Source organism: Epinephelus lanceolatus, chromosome 20 (assembly GCF_041903045.1).
Source record: "Epinephelus lanceolatus isolate andai-2023 chromosome 20, ASM4190304v1, whole genome shotgun sequence".
NCBI lineage: Eukaryota > Metazoa > Chordata > Actinopteri > Perciformes > Serranidae > Epinephelus > Epinephelus lanceolatus.
Window position 1 is genome coordinate 1,535,329 of NC_135753.1, and position 14,870 is coordinate 1,550,198.

Sequence of the window (14,870 nt, forward strand, 5' to 3'; positions counted from 1 at the left end):
CGGCTTCTATCAAATAGAAATGGAGGAAGCAGACAAACACAAAACTGCATTCATCTGCCCACTAGGATTCTTCGAGTTCAACAGGATGCCTCAGGGGATAACTAACGCCCCTAGCACGTTCCAGAGGCTTATGGAGCGTTGTATAGGAGAGTTGAACTTGAAGCAAGCCCTAGTCTTCCTCGACGACCTCATCGTCTTCTCCTCGACACTGGAGGAGCACGAGGAAAGGTTGATGTGCGTGCTCAACCAATTGAAAGAGTTTGGCTTGAAACTATCGCCATCAAAGTGCAAATTCTTCCAAACCTCTGTAAAGTACCTCGGCCACATCGTGTCTGAAAAGGGCATCGAAACAGATCCTGACAAGGTAGCAGCATTAAAAACCTGGCCAAAACCAAACAATCTTGAAGGAGCTAAGAACCTTCCTGGGTATCTGCGGTTATTACCGCAGGTTTGTTAAAGACTATTCAAAAATTGTGAAGCCACTCAACGAGCTCACTGCTGGCTATCCGCCGCTGAGAAAATGCACTAAAACCACAGTAAACCCTGAGAAGTACTACAATACAAAAGACCTTTTCGACGACAGATGGACGCCTGCTTGCCAGGCAGCGTTCGACACCATAATCGAAAAGCTGACAACTGCACCCATCCTCGGGTTCGCTGACCCCAAGCTCTCCTACATTTTACATACAGATGCGAGCACCTCGGGCCTCGGTGCTGCCCTCTACCAGGAGCAACAGGGACAGAGACGAGTTGTTGCTTATGCAAGTCGAGGTCTATCGAAATGTGAATCCAGGTATCCTGCACACAAATTAGAATTCCTTGCCCTTAAATGGGCAGTAACGGAGAAATTCCAGGATTAACTGTATAGGAGCCCATTCCTTGCTGTCACCGATAGCAACCCATTAACATACATTCTTAACTCTGCAAAGCTTGACGCCACAAGCTACAGATGGTTGGCCGCTCTGTCGACGTTCGATTTCCAGCTACAATACAGAGCAGGGAAGCAAAATCAAGACGCGGACGGACTGTGAAGGCGTCCTCATGGCAGATTACCTGATGACACAACATCGCAAAAAGAGTTGGAGAGGATACAACAATTCACAAAAAGACATTTGTCAGAGACTGATTATGCAAATTTGAATGAAAACATCATCAAGGCCATCTGTGAGAAGCACTTGGTTCACCAAGTGAACAATCACTCTGGGGGAACATCACCCAGCACCACCTTGGTTGTGTCGCTTGCCCATCATCCGAGAGCTCTCCCAGAAAGCTTTGAAGAGGAGGATCAGCTTGGTGGCTTACCTGTCGTCCCCTCGTTAGCACCAGCTGAATTAAGGGACAAGCAAAATGCGGATCCCTGCATCCGTGAGGTACTAAGGCAAGTGGAGTTGGGAGAGAAGCCCCCACCATCCCTGAGGAAGGAACTTCCTGAGCTTGGTGTCTTATTAAGAGAGTGGAACAAACTTGAGGTCTTAGATGGTGTCCTGTATCGCAAGCGGCAAGAGGGTGCTCAGACTCATTACCAGTTTGTGCTCCCTGAAGCCCTGAGATCCCTAGTCCTTAAGAGCCTCCACGACAACATGGGCCACATGGGCACAGAGCGCACCTTAGACCTTGTTAGGAAGCGGTTCTATTGGCCCAAAATGTCAGCCGAGGTGGAAGCTAAAGTCAAAACCTGCAACCGCTGCATACGACGTAAGACCATGCCCAAGAAAGCCGCACCACTTGTCAACATCGTGGCTACAAGACCACTCGAACTTGTGTGCATGGATTTTCTCAGTGTGGAGCCGGACTCAAGTAACACCAAAGACATTCTGGTCATTACCGACTATTTTATGAAATATGCAGTGGCTGTCCCCACCCCGAACCAGAAAGCCAGGACAGTGGCCAAGACCCTATGGGACCACTTCTTCGTCCACTATGGTATCCCTGAAAAACTCCACAGTGATCAAGGTCCCGACTTTGAGTCCCGAACAATAAAAGAACTGTGTGAGCTCACTGGCACTCAAAAGATAAGAACCACCCCTTACCATCCGAGAGGGAACCCTGTAGAACGGTTCAACAGGACCCTGCTCAACATGTTGGGAACCCTTGAGAATCAGAAAAAGAGTCACTGGCGGGATTACGTCAAACCATTAGTACATGCTTATAATTGTACTAAGAACGAGACAATTGGCTTCACCCCTTACGAGTTAATGTTCGGCCGCCAGCCAAGATTGCCAGTTGACCTAGCCTTTGGCCTGCCAGTCAATCACCAGCCAGGTTCTCACTAGCAATATGTTCGCAACCTGAAATCTCAACCCGAAGACAGTTACAGAGTAGCAACTGAGAATGCCAAAAAGACAGCTAATCGCAACAAAGCAAGGTTCGACAAACATGTTGTTGACTCCACCTTGAAGGAAGGCAACAGAGTCTTGGTTCAAAACGTCCGCCTTAGAGGCAAGCACAAGTTAGCCGACAGGTGGGAGACCGACGTGTATGTTGTTCTGAGACAGTCTGGAGACATCCCAGTGTATGTCGTGAGACCTGAGACAAGAGATGGTCCACAAAGAACCCTTCATCGTGACCTCCTGCTGCCATGCGGTTTCCTTCCTGTAACCCCAGTTGAAAGTGAAACTAACACACCAAAAGCAGTAAGGCGACCAAGAACTCGACATCATCCTAAAAATGACAGTTCAGATGGAGCTGATGGGGATGAATCCCAACTGGAACCTTCCAAAAAGTTGACTGCTGTTAAGCAAGATACTTCAGATGTAGCCAAAGCTTTCCCTGAGGATTCTTCAGTAGAGACTTGTGACCCGAACTTACCTGATCCTGAAAAGAAAGACTTACCTGACCCCGGAGACATTGACTTACCTGAATCTAAAGAGGGAAACTTAAACACTGGGCAGGAAACTGGAAACCTACCTGAGGAAGATCTGGATAATGTCCATCCTTCGACTGAACCTGCTCAGGAGAGCGAAGGAAACACAAGTGTTATGGATCAAACTGACATCCAGTCTTTATTTCAAACCTTGAGTGATGTGTTTACAGACTCCCTTGAAGAACCTAGCTTTCCAAAAACCCCTAGAGTTATGACAGTTTAAAGGGCCAGTGTGTAAAATGGGTTGAAAACAGTGACATCAGTGGTCAAATTCTAGATTGCAGGGCTCACTCGCTCACCCCTCCCGTCGGGTAAATGACGGCGGCCTCGTAGGAACAAAAAGCCTTACGCACGAGTTTTTCAGGAGTAGGTCTATCTAGCGACGAGTTGTATGTTTATTTAGAAATCTAAATCATGTTACGATATTGTAATGAATCCCTCACGAGCAGGAGACCAGAGGAGCGTTCGGGAAAAAGGCCTGTTTATTTGAGCACTCCAGAAACTCCGGTAACACTCCAGGGGGTAAAAGACTCCGTCCCAAACTCTGACTCTTCTAGCGTAACAGACACACTTCATAACTTTACACACACACTCGTTTACCATGCTGAGTGGGGACCCCCCTCCCCTCTCTGCTCAACCTCCAGCCCGTACACTGACTGACAGCGTGGCCGGTAAACAGAGCTCAGCTGTTTATTTAGCCTAGCAATATCTCCGGACTATAGTAGCTGCAATGGACGACTTTGAACGCGATTTTGAAGAGTTTCTTGTAGCGGACACAGACCCAGAGCCATACCTGTTTGAGCCGGAGCACACAGATGAGGAACTCCATGTGTTTGATGCTGAGCGGGCGAGAAGAGAGGCTGAATGCACAGAATGGGATTCGGTGCTACTGCTATATACATATATATATACATATATATATATATATATATATATATATATATATATATATATATACATATATACATATATACATATATATATATATACATATATACATATATACATATATACATATACATATATATATACATATATACATATACATATATATATATACATATATATATATACATATATATATATATATATATATATATATATACATATACATATATACATATATATATACATATACATATATACATATACATATATATATACATATACATATATATATATATATATATATATACATATACATATACATATATATATATATACATATACATATATATATATATATATATATACATATACATATATATATATATATATATATATATACATATACATATATATACATACATATACATATACATATATATATACATACATATATATATATATATATATATATATATATATATATATATATATATATATAAAAAAGCATAACTATAAGGCTACGAAAACCAAACGAATTTTATTTTATAGTGATTATACACTTGTATAAACATATTAATGGGTAGAAGATTCAGATTCAGACTGACAAACCATGCCAAATATTACACACTGGCCCTTTAAACTCAGGATGCACAGGGACGTGCATTAGGTAAAGAGGGGAGGATGTAACCCACGTTAAAATATGACATAAATAGGAATAAGTAATTTAAAAATGCATAAATAAGTTTGAAGGTTCAAAATGATTAATTTAATGTAAGTTAATTCATCAGTTAATAAAAAATGTTAATACAATAATTTAATGTTGAAGATCCAAAATATGGTGATAGAGAATTCGTGTCACTGTCCCTTTAAGGACCAGTGACGCTAGACGCAGCACCTCAGTGACGCTGCAGCAGAGACCTGAGGGATAGGGATGGGCGATACCACACTTTTCAGATTCGATACGATACTGATACTTTTTCTTTCAATTTCATCAATACCGATACCGATACTGATCATTTATCGGTTATTTTTTAAAATCAAAATGTAATTACACTTACAGGCAAATCACATGAAAAATGACATACATGACTGGCCTTTTAAACACATTTATTAAGAACAAAAGAGGGCGTCCTATACAGAGAGACCTTAACATATAAGTTACTTCACTTTGATTATTAAAGCACCAAATTGCCCTTTTGACCACTGGCACAAATCCAGACACCAGGTCTGTAACAATTACTTAAATGTAAGGTAGGTGAAAACTACCAACAAACTCATTACATCATAACAATGCTGTGTTGAAGTAAACATGTCTGTAACACTGTGATCCATACCTTCTCACTGAAGTGGAGCAGAAACAAGAGACAGACTTAAAAAGCATTTTGTTGTCTTAAGCTTACATGAAAAGCAAAGTATCATTTGAAATAACAACTTACACTTTGCAAAGCACATTTAATAAGTAATGGCACAGTTAGCAGAAAAAATATACACTTTCCTATACTATCATGCCTCTCAGGAGGTATAGCTCTACATTTTACTCAAGTTTTAGGTTGGCGTTGAGAACAGTAACATGTTAACATTTTCAGCTTTAAGCCGATTACGCTTCTGGCTAATTGTCTCTCCTGCCTTGGAAAACAGCCTCTCTGCTGGAACAGAGGTTGCAGCAGTTCCAAGGTATCTTTTTGCTACTTTGCCCAGCAGTGGAAATGCATTCTCATTTTTCTTCCACCAAAGCAAAGGGTCCTCGCTCCTTTGTTTCACTTTTTCTTCCATGTATCTGCACATTTCAATGTATGCATCTGTGTTTGCTGTGCGACTACTCTGAGAAGCCATAACACGAGTGTCAAACTCCTGCCATAATCCTCCCTTGGACGTTGAACACTTTGCATCACTACTTTCAGTGTTTGCAGCAGGTGACCCTTGTGTCAATGACATGGTTGCTGTCATGGAGTTGGTTGATGCAGTAGCAGAGGCTTCACTGCTGGTTGCCTGACACTCACAGCTGCCCAGGGCTTGCATCTCACTGATTATCCTCGATTTGATCATTTCCACATTTCCAGTATCACAGAAGACAATGTTTTTGAATCGAATGTCCAAAAAAGTGCTGGCTGCAAGAGTGTGGTTGTGCTCAATATTTTGAAAGCGCCGCTTGTATTGCGCTGAAAGCTGTGAAGCCAGAGAGTTACCCCTCTGCCCAGCAGATGAGGTTGCTCGTTGGAGAAGAGAAACCAGAGGAATGACTTTGGAAATGGTTACGTAGTGCTCTGCTGAAACCTCCTTAGTGGCCTCTTCAAAAGGCCTAAGGGCTTCAATGGCTTGGCTAATGTGGGACCATTCTCCCTCATTCAGGCACAGGGTGGTTCTCCCAAGAAGACAAAGTGCTGTTGTGACAGCTTGTTGTTGTTCATGCAGTCGTTCTAGGATGTACAATACTGAATTCCATCGCGTATCCACTGCTTGGATTAGTCTGTGCTGTGGGAATTGCAACTGACTTTGTACTTCTTTTAGTTTGTCAGTTGCTTTGGTGCTGTGATGGAAGAACCGAACAATAGCACCACATTTCTCCAAGATGGACTCGAGACTTGTGTCAGCCTTAATGGAGTCCTTCACAATGAGGTTGAGTGTGTGTGAAAAGCACGGAATGTGTTTCCAGCAAGTTTTCCGTACAGCTGAAACCATATTTGCTCCATTGTCTGTAACGACAGCGTGGATCTTGCTGCTGATGCTCCACTCATCAGTTATTTTTGTGAGGAGTTCAGAAATATTGTCTGCTGTGTGCTGCCTGCTGATTGTATGGAGTCTTTCAATGTTTTTTTTTACTTGTTCATATAGTTTGGGAATTTCACCTGTCATCAGGGATTTCCGACTTGGGATCTGGTAACGGGGATCCACCACTTTCATAAAATGACAGAAACCTTGATCCTCAACCATTGAAACTGGTTGCAAGTCTTTCACAATCATCTGGGAGAGGCTCCTTGTGATCTCTTGGGCTCTTTGGGACTCAGCTGAAAAAGATAATGTTTTCAAAAAACAAAAAGGGAAGATGAATTGTTTTTGCTGTACAAGATGTTTGTTAAGGATTTGATTAGATACAAGGCCTACACACTTAAATGTGAAATACTTGAAATCACAATATGGCCAAGTGCAATATCAAACCTGCAAGAAGCTGCAATTATTTGTAAGTATAACTTGTGAAAAACAGTTTTATCATGAAGTGATAAAATATGAATTATATTCTCCAGATGTAAGAAAACATGTCACAGATTAAAAACAATGTTTTAATCATAATGATTTGAATGGGCTTTTTTTCAGTGAAAAATAAAACTATGATGTAAAAATGACAATTCCCAATAATTATGAGTCATATTGCAATTGCAATCTCTCTTTTTTTAAGCTTCAAAATCAGTTTATGATCAGATCATACAGCCCTATTAGATATTTTGTAAAAAGCAAATTCCTGGACTAGTACGATATATATATATGTGACGATCAGCATACGAGTGGGAGGTTTCAGTATTAGGGAATGACCAACCAAACCAGACAACGCCACCTTGGAAATTTCACCCCAGGAAATAGTTTTGTTTTACCTTATTGGAGCTAATACCAAGGCACTCAGGTTTGTTTTACTTAAGGAGCAGGAGACGTGGTTCCAGTTATAAAAATATATATTTTTTTGTTTTATTACAAAATTTCATAAAACCAACATATATTAAAAGAAGCTTTGCGTGTAGCTCTTTAATAGAAAGAAATGCACAAACTGGGCTGGAGCTTACCAGTGGGAGAGACTAGGAGAACGGGGAGGTGAAGGAACCCAGGGAGTAAAGCACCCCACTCGCTCGTGTCACTTAAACACCAAAACCAAGTAACTGAGGAGGGGTCGCACCGCACACACACACACACACACACACACCAAAAGAAAAGGGGGAACCCCACCACCAGGACACCAGGACTGCCACCGTAAGCTTCCAGCACCTGAAAAAAACAAGAAAAAGAAAATATTAAAGAAGGGGATAACTCCAAAACAAGCAAGCAAAAGCAAACAAAACAACCCAATAAGCAAAATAACCAAATAAATAAATGAGACTTAAAGATAGGCAGCAACCAAGGTTACAAATTAACCAACTTAACAAAATAGTCACTGTAGCTGCCAAAAATAACTCAATTTAATGGTTAACAAAATAAGCTAACAAAAGTGAATAAACAAAAGAAAAACAAATGATTTACTAGGAATAACATTTATACACAAAATAAATCAAATGATGAAAGTCCAGCTACCAGAATTTACAAAACTCAGGCACCTTGACCAAACAAATCACAAAGTAATCCTAATGTAAGAGAGAAAAAAAAGGAGCTACAGTCAATCAAAGGTAATTAATTACTAATCTGAAAAGAAAATAAGATCTGATTAAACAAAACCAAAACAACAAAAATTAATCCAACATAAGAAAATCAAAACCAACACATGCTGCATCAGGGCTGAGGCAAAAGAAAGAGGAGCTAATAGGGGGGAAGAAGTTCTGTTGGTGGGCACAGAACATCCCATCCAGCCCAGCCATACGCATACAGCAAGCACGTGCAGAGCCCAACAGATTAAAGCCAGCACAGGAGTGATGCGAGCAGCGCACTAAGCAAAACATGCAGCAAAGCAGCAGCGGGTCTTCAGACAGCGTCACACCGCATATCAATTAACATCTACAATGAAAATATAAAATAGACTAGATTAATATTAAAAGGATTAATGCTGAGGCGGAGAGGCTGGCCAACATGGGCCCTACATACCGATCAGGCAGCGTCGATGACGCACACACACTGGAGAGGGTCGGAGCACTTCAGGTCTCCCAGCGGCAGTGGCAAACGCGGCTGACCAATAGCGCATTGAATGGCAGATTACCAGCGAGCGAGCCAGCCCCACAGGCGCAGCGTCCGCCCACAACCATAACTGTGACAACCGCAAAATCCAATGCAAACAACAAAACCAGGCAGCTACCGCTACATTACCTGCACAGGCGATGGCGAAGAGGAGGAAGTGAGGCGACCTGGAAGTGGGTGGGCCTCAGAGCCAAAGAGCGAGAGGAAGGCGAGATGGACACTGCCTCCCTAAATAAGGTGGCCTCAGGTGCGGATTGGCTAATAAGGTAGGGGAGAGCAACGTAGCACACTCACCCACGGGAGAGCACTTCATCCTGCTACACACACACACACACACACACACATATATATATATATATATATATATATATATATATATATATATATTTTCCCCCTAATACTCTGGGCCATAAATTTCAGAAGCACTTATTTTGTGGCATAAAAAAAACAAAATTACCCACATCCTCCCTACAGAAACTTTTGCCACTAATTTATCCTCATAGTAAATTCAACCTGGCTTAATCCACTGTTTGGACTCCTAAATGTATATGCAAATTCTAGAGTTTTTTGCAAGATTATTGCCAAAAACAATGTTAAATAGAGGAGTGCCATGGCGATTTCTCCCAATTAAAATTACCCTCTTCACCTGCTAACATCATTAGATTATGGTCACGATGTTGAGGAATTCACCTGTACCTGGATATACTTTTCCTTTCTGCAAACTCTCATGTAGGGTCTTTTGCCGGACAGTGGGTGGTGCAGCAGCAGCAGACCTGTCTTTCTCTGCTTCCTCTTGTCGTTTTTCAACCTCATTGTGACTTTCGGGGTGTGTGCTTTTTAAATGTTTAAATAGGTTGCTGGTGTTGCTGCTGTGTGCAACCTTCTTATCACATATTGTACATTTTGCCGTGAAAAATAACACCACACCACGCTCCTTTTTCTGTCCGTCATTCCACTCTGCTGTGCTGGTCATCGCTTGTCCCGCTGTTCCTGTTTTAAAACCTGCTAGCTCGGCTGTAACGTCTCAACTTCCCTATGTCACGTGACACGGGAACTGGTGCTGTGTGAACGGCAGCCTGTTGCAGCAGCTCCTATTTTGTGTATTTTAAATTGCTGGTTTCAAGTTTCTATACATGTGTCACCATTAAATCAGGCTGAATATGCCAGCTTGAAAAGGTGGGGCTACATTATCTGCTCAGATTCAACTAAATGCTTCAAAACTCATTGGACGATGCTTCACAGTGCAGATGGACATTGACCTGAAGCACATTGCAAAAGCAACCGAAGACATTTTTAAGGCAAAGAAGTGGAATGTTCTGCAATGGCCAAGTCATATCATCTGACCGGAATCCAATTGAGCATGCGTTTCTCTTGCTGAAGCCAAAACTGAGGGCAAAACACCCAAAACACAAGCAGGAAGTGCAGACGGCTGCAGTAAAGGGCTGGCAGAGCATCACCAGGGAAGAAACCCAGCATCTGGTGATGTCTGTGTGTCCAACACTTCAGGCAGTCATTGACTGTAAAAGATTTACAACCAAGTATTAAAACTGACTGTTTAATTGATGATTATGTTAGTTTGTCCAAATACTTATGAGCCCTTAAAGTTGGGGGACTGTGTGAAGAAATGGTTGTCATTCCTACATGGTTCATACTACATTTTTGAAAAAAGCCTTAAATGAAAGCTGAGAGTCTGCACTTTAAGCAGATATTTATTGTTTCATTTAAAACCCATTGTGGCGGTGTACAGAGCCAAAATGATGACAACTGTATCATTGTCCAAATAATTATGCACCTGACTGTATGTACATACTTTAAAACATAGACCGCGGAACCGCCATGGCCCGGGTAACTTTTGTACTCTGACATAGAGGGCTGCATTGGGATTGGGTCCCGCCGGGTCCCACGGGTCCCCATTAAACAGTTGAAGAAGAAGAAAGAGAAGAAGAAGAAGAAGAAGATGTAGCGTAGCGACAGGATGTCAACACAGGAACTTGGTGCACATGCATGAGCGTTTCCACTCCATATTTATTCATAAATGGACGAATATGCCCTGAACCAGCTTTCATACCAATTTGCCGCTTGCCGCTTGCTCCACCTGTCTGTCTGTGTGTCAGTTCCATCTGCCATGAGACAAACATGAAAGAAGACGTGCAGTTTGTGTTTCACCGGCAACGAGCTGTCATTACGAGCGACTATTACGCTCGTCTGCGCGTTCTTTATAACGGCCAATTTCCACCAGATGCGTGTTGGTTGCGTCTCCGCTCCGGCACGGCAGCGGAGCCGATAGGATTCAATTCTAGTCAATGTGTGTGTTTCCACCGGCTGCGGCTGTGCTGCGTTCCGGCTCCGTCTCAGCTCCGGAGCCCTCCGCAACAGATACGCAGGACTTCTATTTTTGCGGGGCAGGAAGTCGTGCACAGAAACACAATAAAACATCCGGTTAATTTTCAAAATAAAATACACAGTGTTCACGGGGGATTATATTTCCCTGCACTGCACCTTGAAAACTACATAATGGGCGGAGGCAGGCCTGAAGTCAACAGGTCAGAGGTTTTCAGACGTCATTTCACCCCGTTGACACCATGGACGAGGAGATATTAATCATGGCAGTGCACTGAGATGTCTTCCGGCGGAGCTGCACCGCTCCGCACAGCAAACGCAGCCGGTGGGTATTGACGGACGGGGGAGCATGCAGCGGATAACCAGCGCTGCCGTTCCGCAACGGACACGCATCCTGGGGAAATCCGGCGTAACTCACTGTGTGAACCTATGTTGCATAATAAAGATTTGCCCCCTTGTAATTTTTAACCGCCCCCTCAGTAACTTCATCCTGGCGCCGGGCTTGCCTTAACCTCAATCACTGCGTGATTATATAAAGGTAGAAAAATAAATAAATACAGAGGAGGAGAACAGAATATGAAACAGCCTTTATTTCATTAAAAACTAAATGAAAACAACGAAATAGGAGCGCTATTCCTGACCAGTGCGTCAAAAGACATGCAGACCAGGGAAACGAAACAAACAACCCCATGAATCTCTTTATTAATAGCCTATAAAATGACTTGTTTTCTCCTGCGCGACGGGAGAAGACACAAAATCAATGTATCTCTATTATTGTGCAGGCATAAATTCTCAGAGTTTTGCGGGAGCGGGCGGGAGTGGACATACACATCGCGGTTGCGGGCGGTAATGGTCAGAAATTCAGCGTTCTGGTTACTTTTCAGTAACTGCGCAGCTGCGCTTGTTTTGTTGTTGGGTGTGTGCGTGCGGCTCTGCACATCAGTCTGATATGAGTGCTGACTTGTGATGATAAGGAATATGATGTTGATTTAGATTCAAGGCAGCATGATGAGTTTTGGTTGTGGCTGTGGACTGGATGTACTTTGTTGTTTGCTATAGTTTCATCTGTGCGTTTATGTGTAAATAGGCTTGGCCTGTTGTGTGTGAATGTTAGAGTGGGATCAGAGGGGTTAATCTGAGCAAGCATGTGTTCGTGTTCATGCGTGTACCTCCGCGTGACTTGAAATTATGCCCCCCCCTGTTCAGATGCGTTCCGCGGTCCATGCTTTAAAACAGGCCTGGAGTCTTATCAAATCCGAAATTTAGGGGAGATTGGACAATGCACACTCAAGTTCCAACAACTTCCTGTTTCATGGGGAATACCGTGATGAAATGGAAACGGACTTGAATGAAAACTCACATACTTCACAAGACAGCATCATTAAGCTCCTAAGTGTTTTTTTCACCTCATTTGTTTAAGATGGGTTTGGCCAAACCTCGAGGAGGAGCTTGTGAATGTATAAAACCTATAATTTTCTGTTGCTAGTAGGTGGCACTATGACTGTAACTCAATTTCGGCATGCAGAGGTCATGAGGCTGGGACGTTTATCAAGCATGATACATTTGGGGCAGATTTGACAATGAATTGTCAAGTTATAATAACTATAACTAAATAATAACTTTGTTTTATGGCAAAACATTCAAAATGACGAACACTGACGCAAACTCTTCACAATGAACCATCATCAAGGTCTTAAGGATTTTTGAGCACATTAGAGGTGGATCAGGTCAAGTTGCTGGGAGGAGTGCGTTAAAGTATAAAAATTACATGAAGAGGCCGCACACCAGATATAGCTCTTGTAGCTGTTTAATAGATAACCACTAATAGATAACGCCCTTTATCAGACAAAGACTGGTAGGGGACACACCTCTATATACACATGTCAAAAGGATCACCTGACAAGTCATGTGATAACATTGTGAGATATACAACATAAAAATCTACAAGACACAAAGTAGGTAACAAGACCTAAAACAGTATTTGCATCATGTGTCAGGAATATGACATGTCTAAACATCAGGTAAAAAACATCATGACATGTAATATCAATACATACAAGAAGAAAAGTTCATTTAACAGACAATATAGCAATCACATTATACACCAAAGATATGACATGTCCAAACATCAGATCATAGTGACATGTAATATCAAGGAAAAAAGTTATTATAAAGGATATTCCTAACGTTTGTGTAGAGGCGCCTCTGTTAGTTTAAAGTTGAAGTATAAAACATGTAATTTCCCATTGTCAATAGTAGGGATGTAACGATATGGAAAATTTGATATCTCGAGTATAGTGACCAAATTATCACGGTAAACAATAATATTGCGATATTTTTTTAAGCGCTGTAAAATGTCCAAAAAATAGATACATTGAAATAACTTCACTAAATCTTGTAACTTCCTTATCATATTAAAATGTTAACAGCCAAAATCTTATATTAAAATGAAACTTTCGCATTAAAGGGGCAAGGGATTGGCACAGCAACAGAAAATTTTATTTTAAATTAACAAAATATGTAAGCACATTACAGGGGCAAAGCTTATTTGTCTGGTGCATTTTAACAGTCAGCAAAATATGTAAACAATTTATATATCAATTATTTATTTATTAGCACGAGAGGAAAAATATATATAAAACAAAACAATGCAAGAGTAGAACAAAAGACATACAATATATAGAACAGATATCACAAATGTGCAGGAGAAACCAAAAAAAACCCTAAGGGCAATGGTCATCATTACACAGAACAATTCACACATTAGAAGTGTGCATGTGAGTCATAGGATTACCTGTATGACAAAAGGAGTGCATGCTCTCGGTCAAAGGTTAACACGGCAGCGTTCTATGTTGTTTCCTTGAGCTTATGTCAAGAAAGCATAACTGGCTGTCTGTATTGATTCTAGCTCGCCATACAATAACCATAATCACAGTGATTCAATCATAGTTGATCTCAATTAGCGTTACGTTACGTCGGTTTATATTCTGTTGGGTCCGCTCAGTGTTTTCAGCTCCATTTCGTTTTGAAACACTTAACGTTAGCAACATAGCTGCTAATAATATTAGCTAATAAACCAGTATTAGCTCCTAAGTGTCTTAAACGAAAATGGAAAGCCTAGTCACCGTTTAGGAGGACAGGTACGGCTCAAATGCATACGTCGAGAGTTACACATTATGACAATCTTAGTAAAACCGAAATCCCTCACACAGTAACTGACGTTTGCATAGCATAACTTGCTGGCTGTAAAGCTGTGGATGATGGTCATGGAGATGAGCAGCAGATCTGTAGTGTTGCTACCCTTCGCAGCAACTTTCTTTCTGCATGTTCTGCACACAGGATAGTTGTCCTCCACCAGCTGTCCCTCGGCATTCTTCAGAAACCCAAAGTACGCCCAGACCTCAGACTCTGTGCGTGTAGTTGGGGGGAAAATGTCCTGAGTGCCGCTTCCGCCATGTTTTAATTCTTTGTGTTTACACATGCTACGCATTCACGCCGTGCCTGCATCGCGAGATTTGAATGAGGCTGTTATTACATATCCTGTTAATCCACCGTGATAATGCAATTAATTTAAACATAAACGGCCATTCTTACCGTGTAAAAATTAACCGAAATTTACCGTAATATCGGTAATCGTTACATCCCTAGTCAATAGGTTGCGCTATGACAATAGAGACAGAGCGCAATGCGTCATAATCTGAAAGCCATGCCCCCAAAGGGGAAACGAGGCCCGCTTTCCCCTCTGCTTCTTCGCTCGTTTGCTGTCATTCTGCCTCCTCAGCCGAGCCTTCAGGTTTCCACAACTGAATTGCTAGCTAGCTAGCTAAAATTATTAGCTATAGCTAGTTAATAATTTGCTAATAATAAGATGGCAAAGGCTTATTTTAGCACGCTATGCCTACCAGAGAGG

At 41.8% G+C, this 14,870-nt stretch overlaps 1 protein-coding gene across 1 annotated transcript; it reads right to left on the reverse strand.

The window, feature by feature from the left end:
- Positions 1 to 4,844: 4,844 nt before the first annotated feature.
- LOC144458867 (E3 SUMO-protein ligase ZBED1-like) lies at positions 4,845 to 8,764 on the reverse strand. The gene is made up of 3 exons (XM_078162600.1): positions 8,531 to 8,764; positions 7,525 to 7,723; positions 4,845 to 6,756 (listed from the first exon to the last, which is right to left on the reverse strand). The coding sequence occupies exon 3, from the start codon at positions 6,710 to 6,712 to the stop codon at positions 5,297 to 5,299; it is 1,416 nt and encodes a 471-aa protein (XP_078018726.1). The 5' UTR covers positions 6,713 to 6,756; positions 7,525 to 7,723; positions 8,531 to 8,764; the 3' UTR covers positions 4,845 to 5,296.
- Positions 8,765 to 14,870: the final 6,106 nt, after the last annotated feature.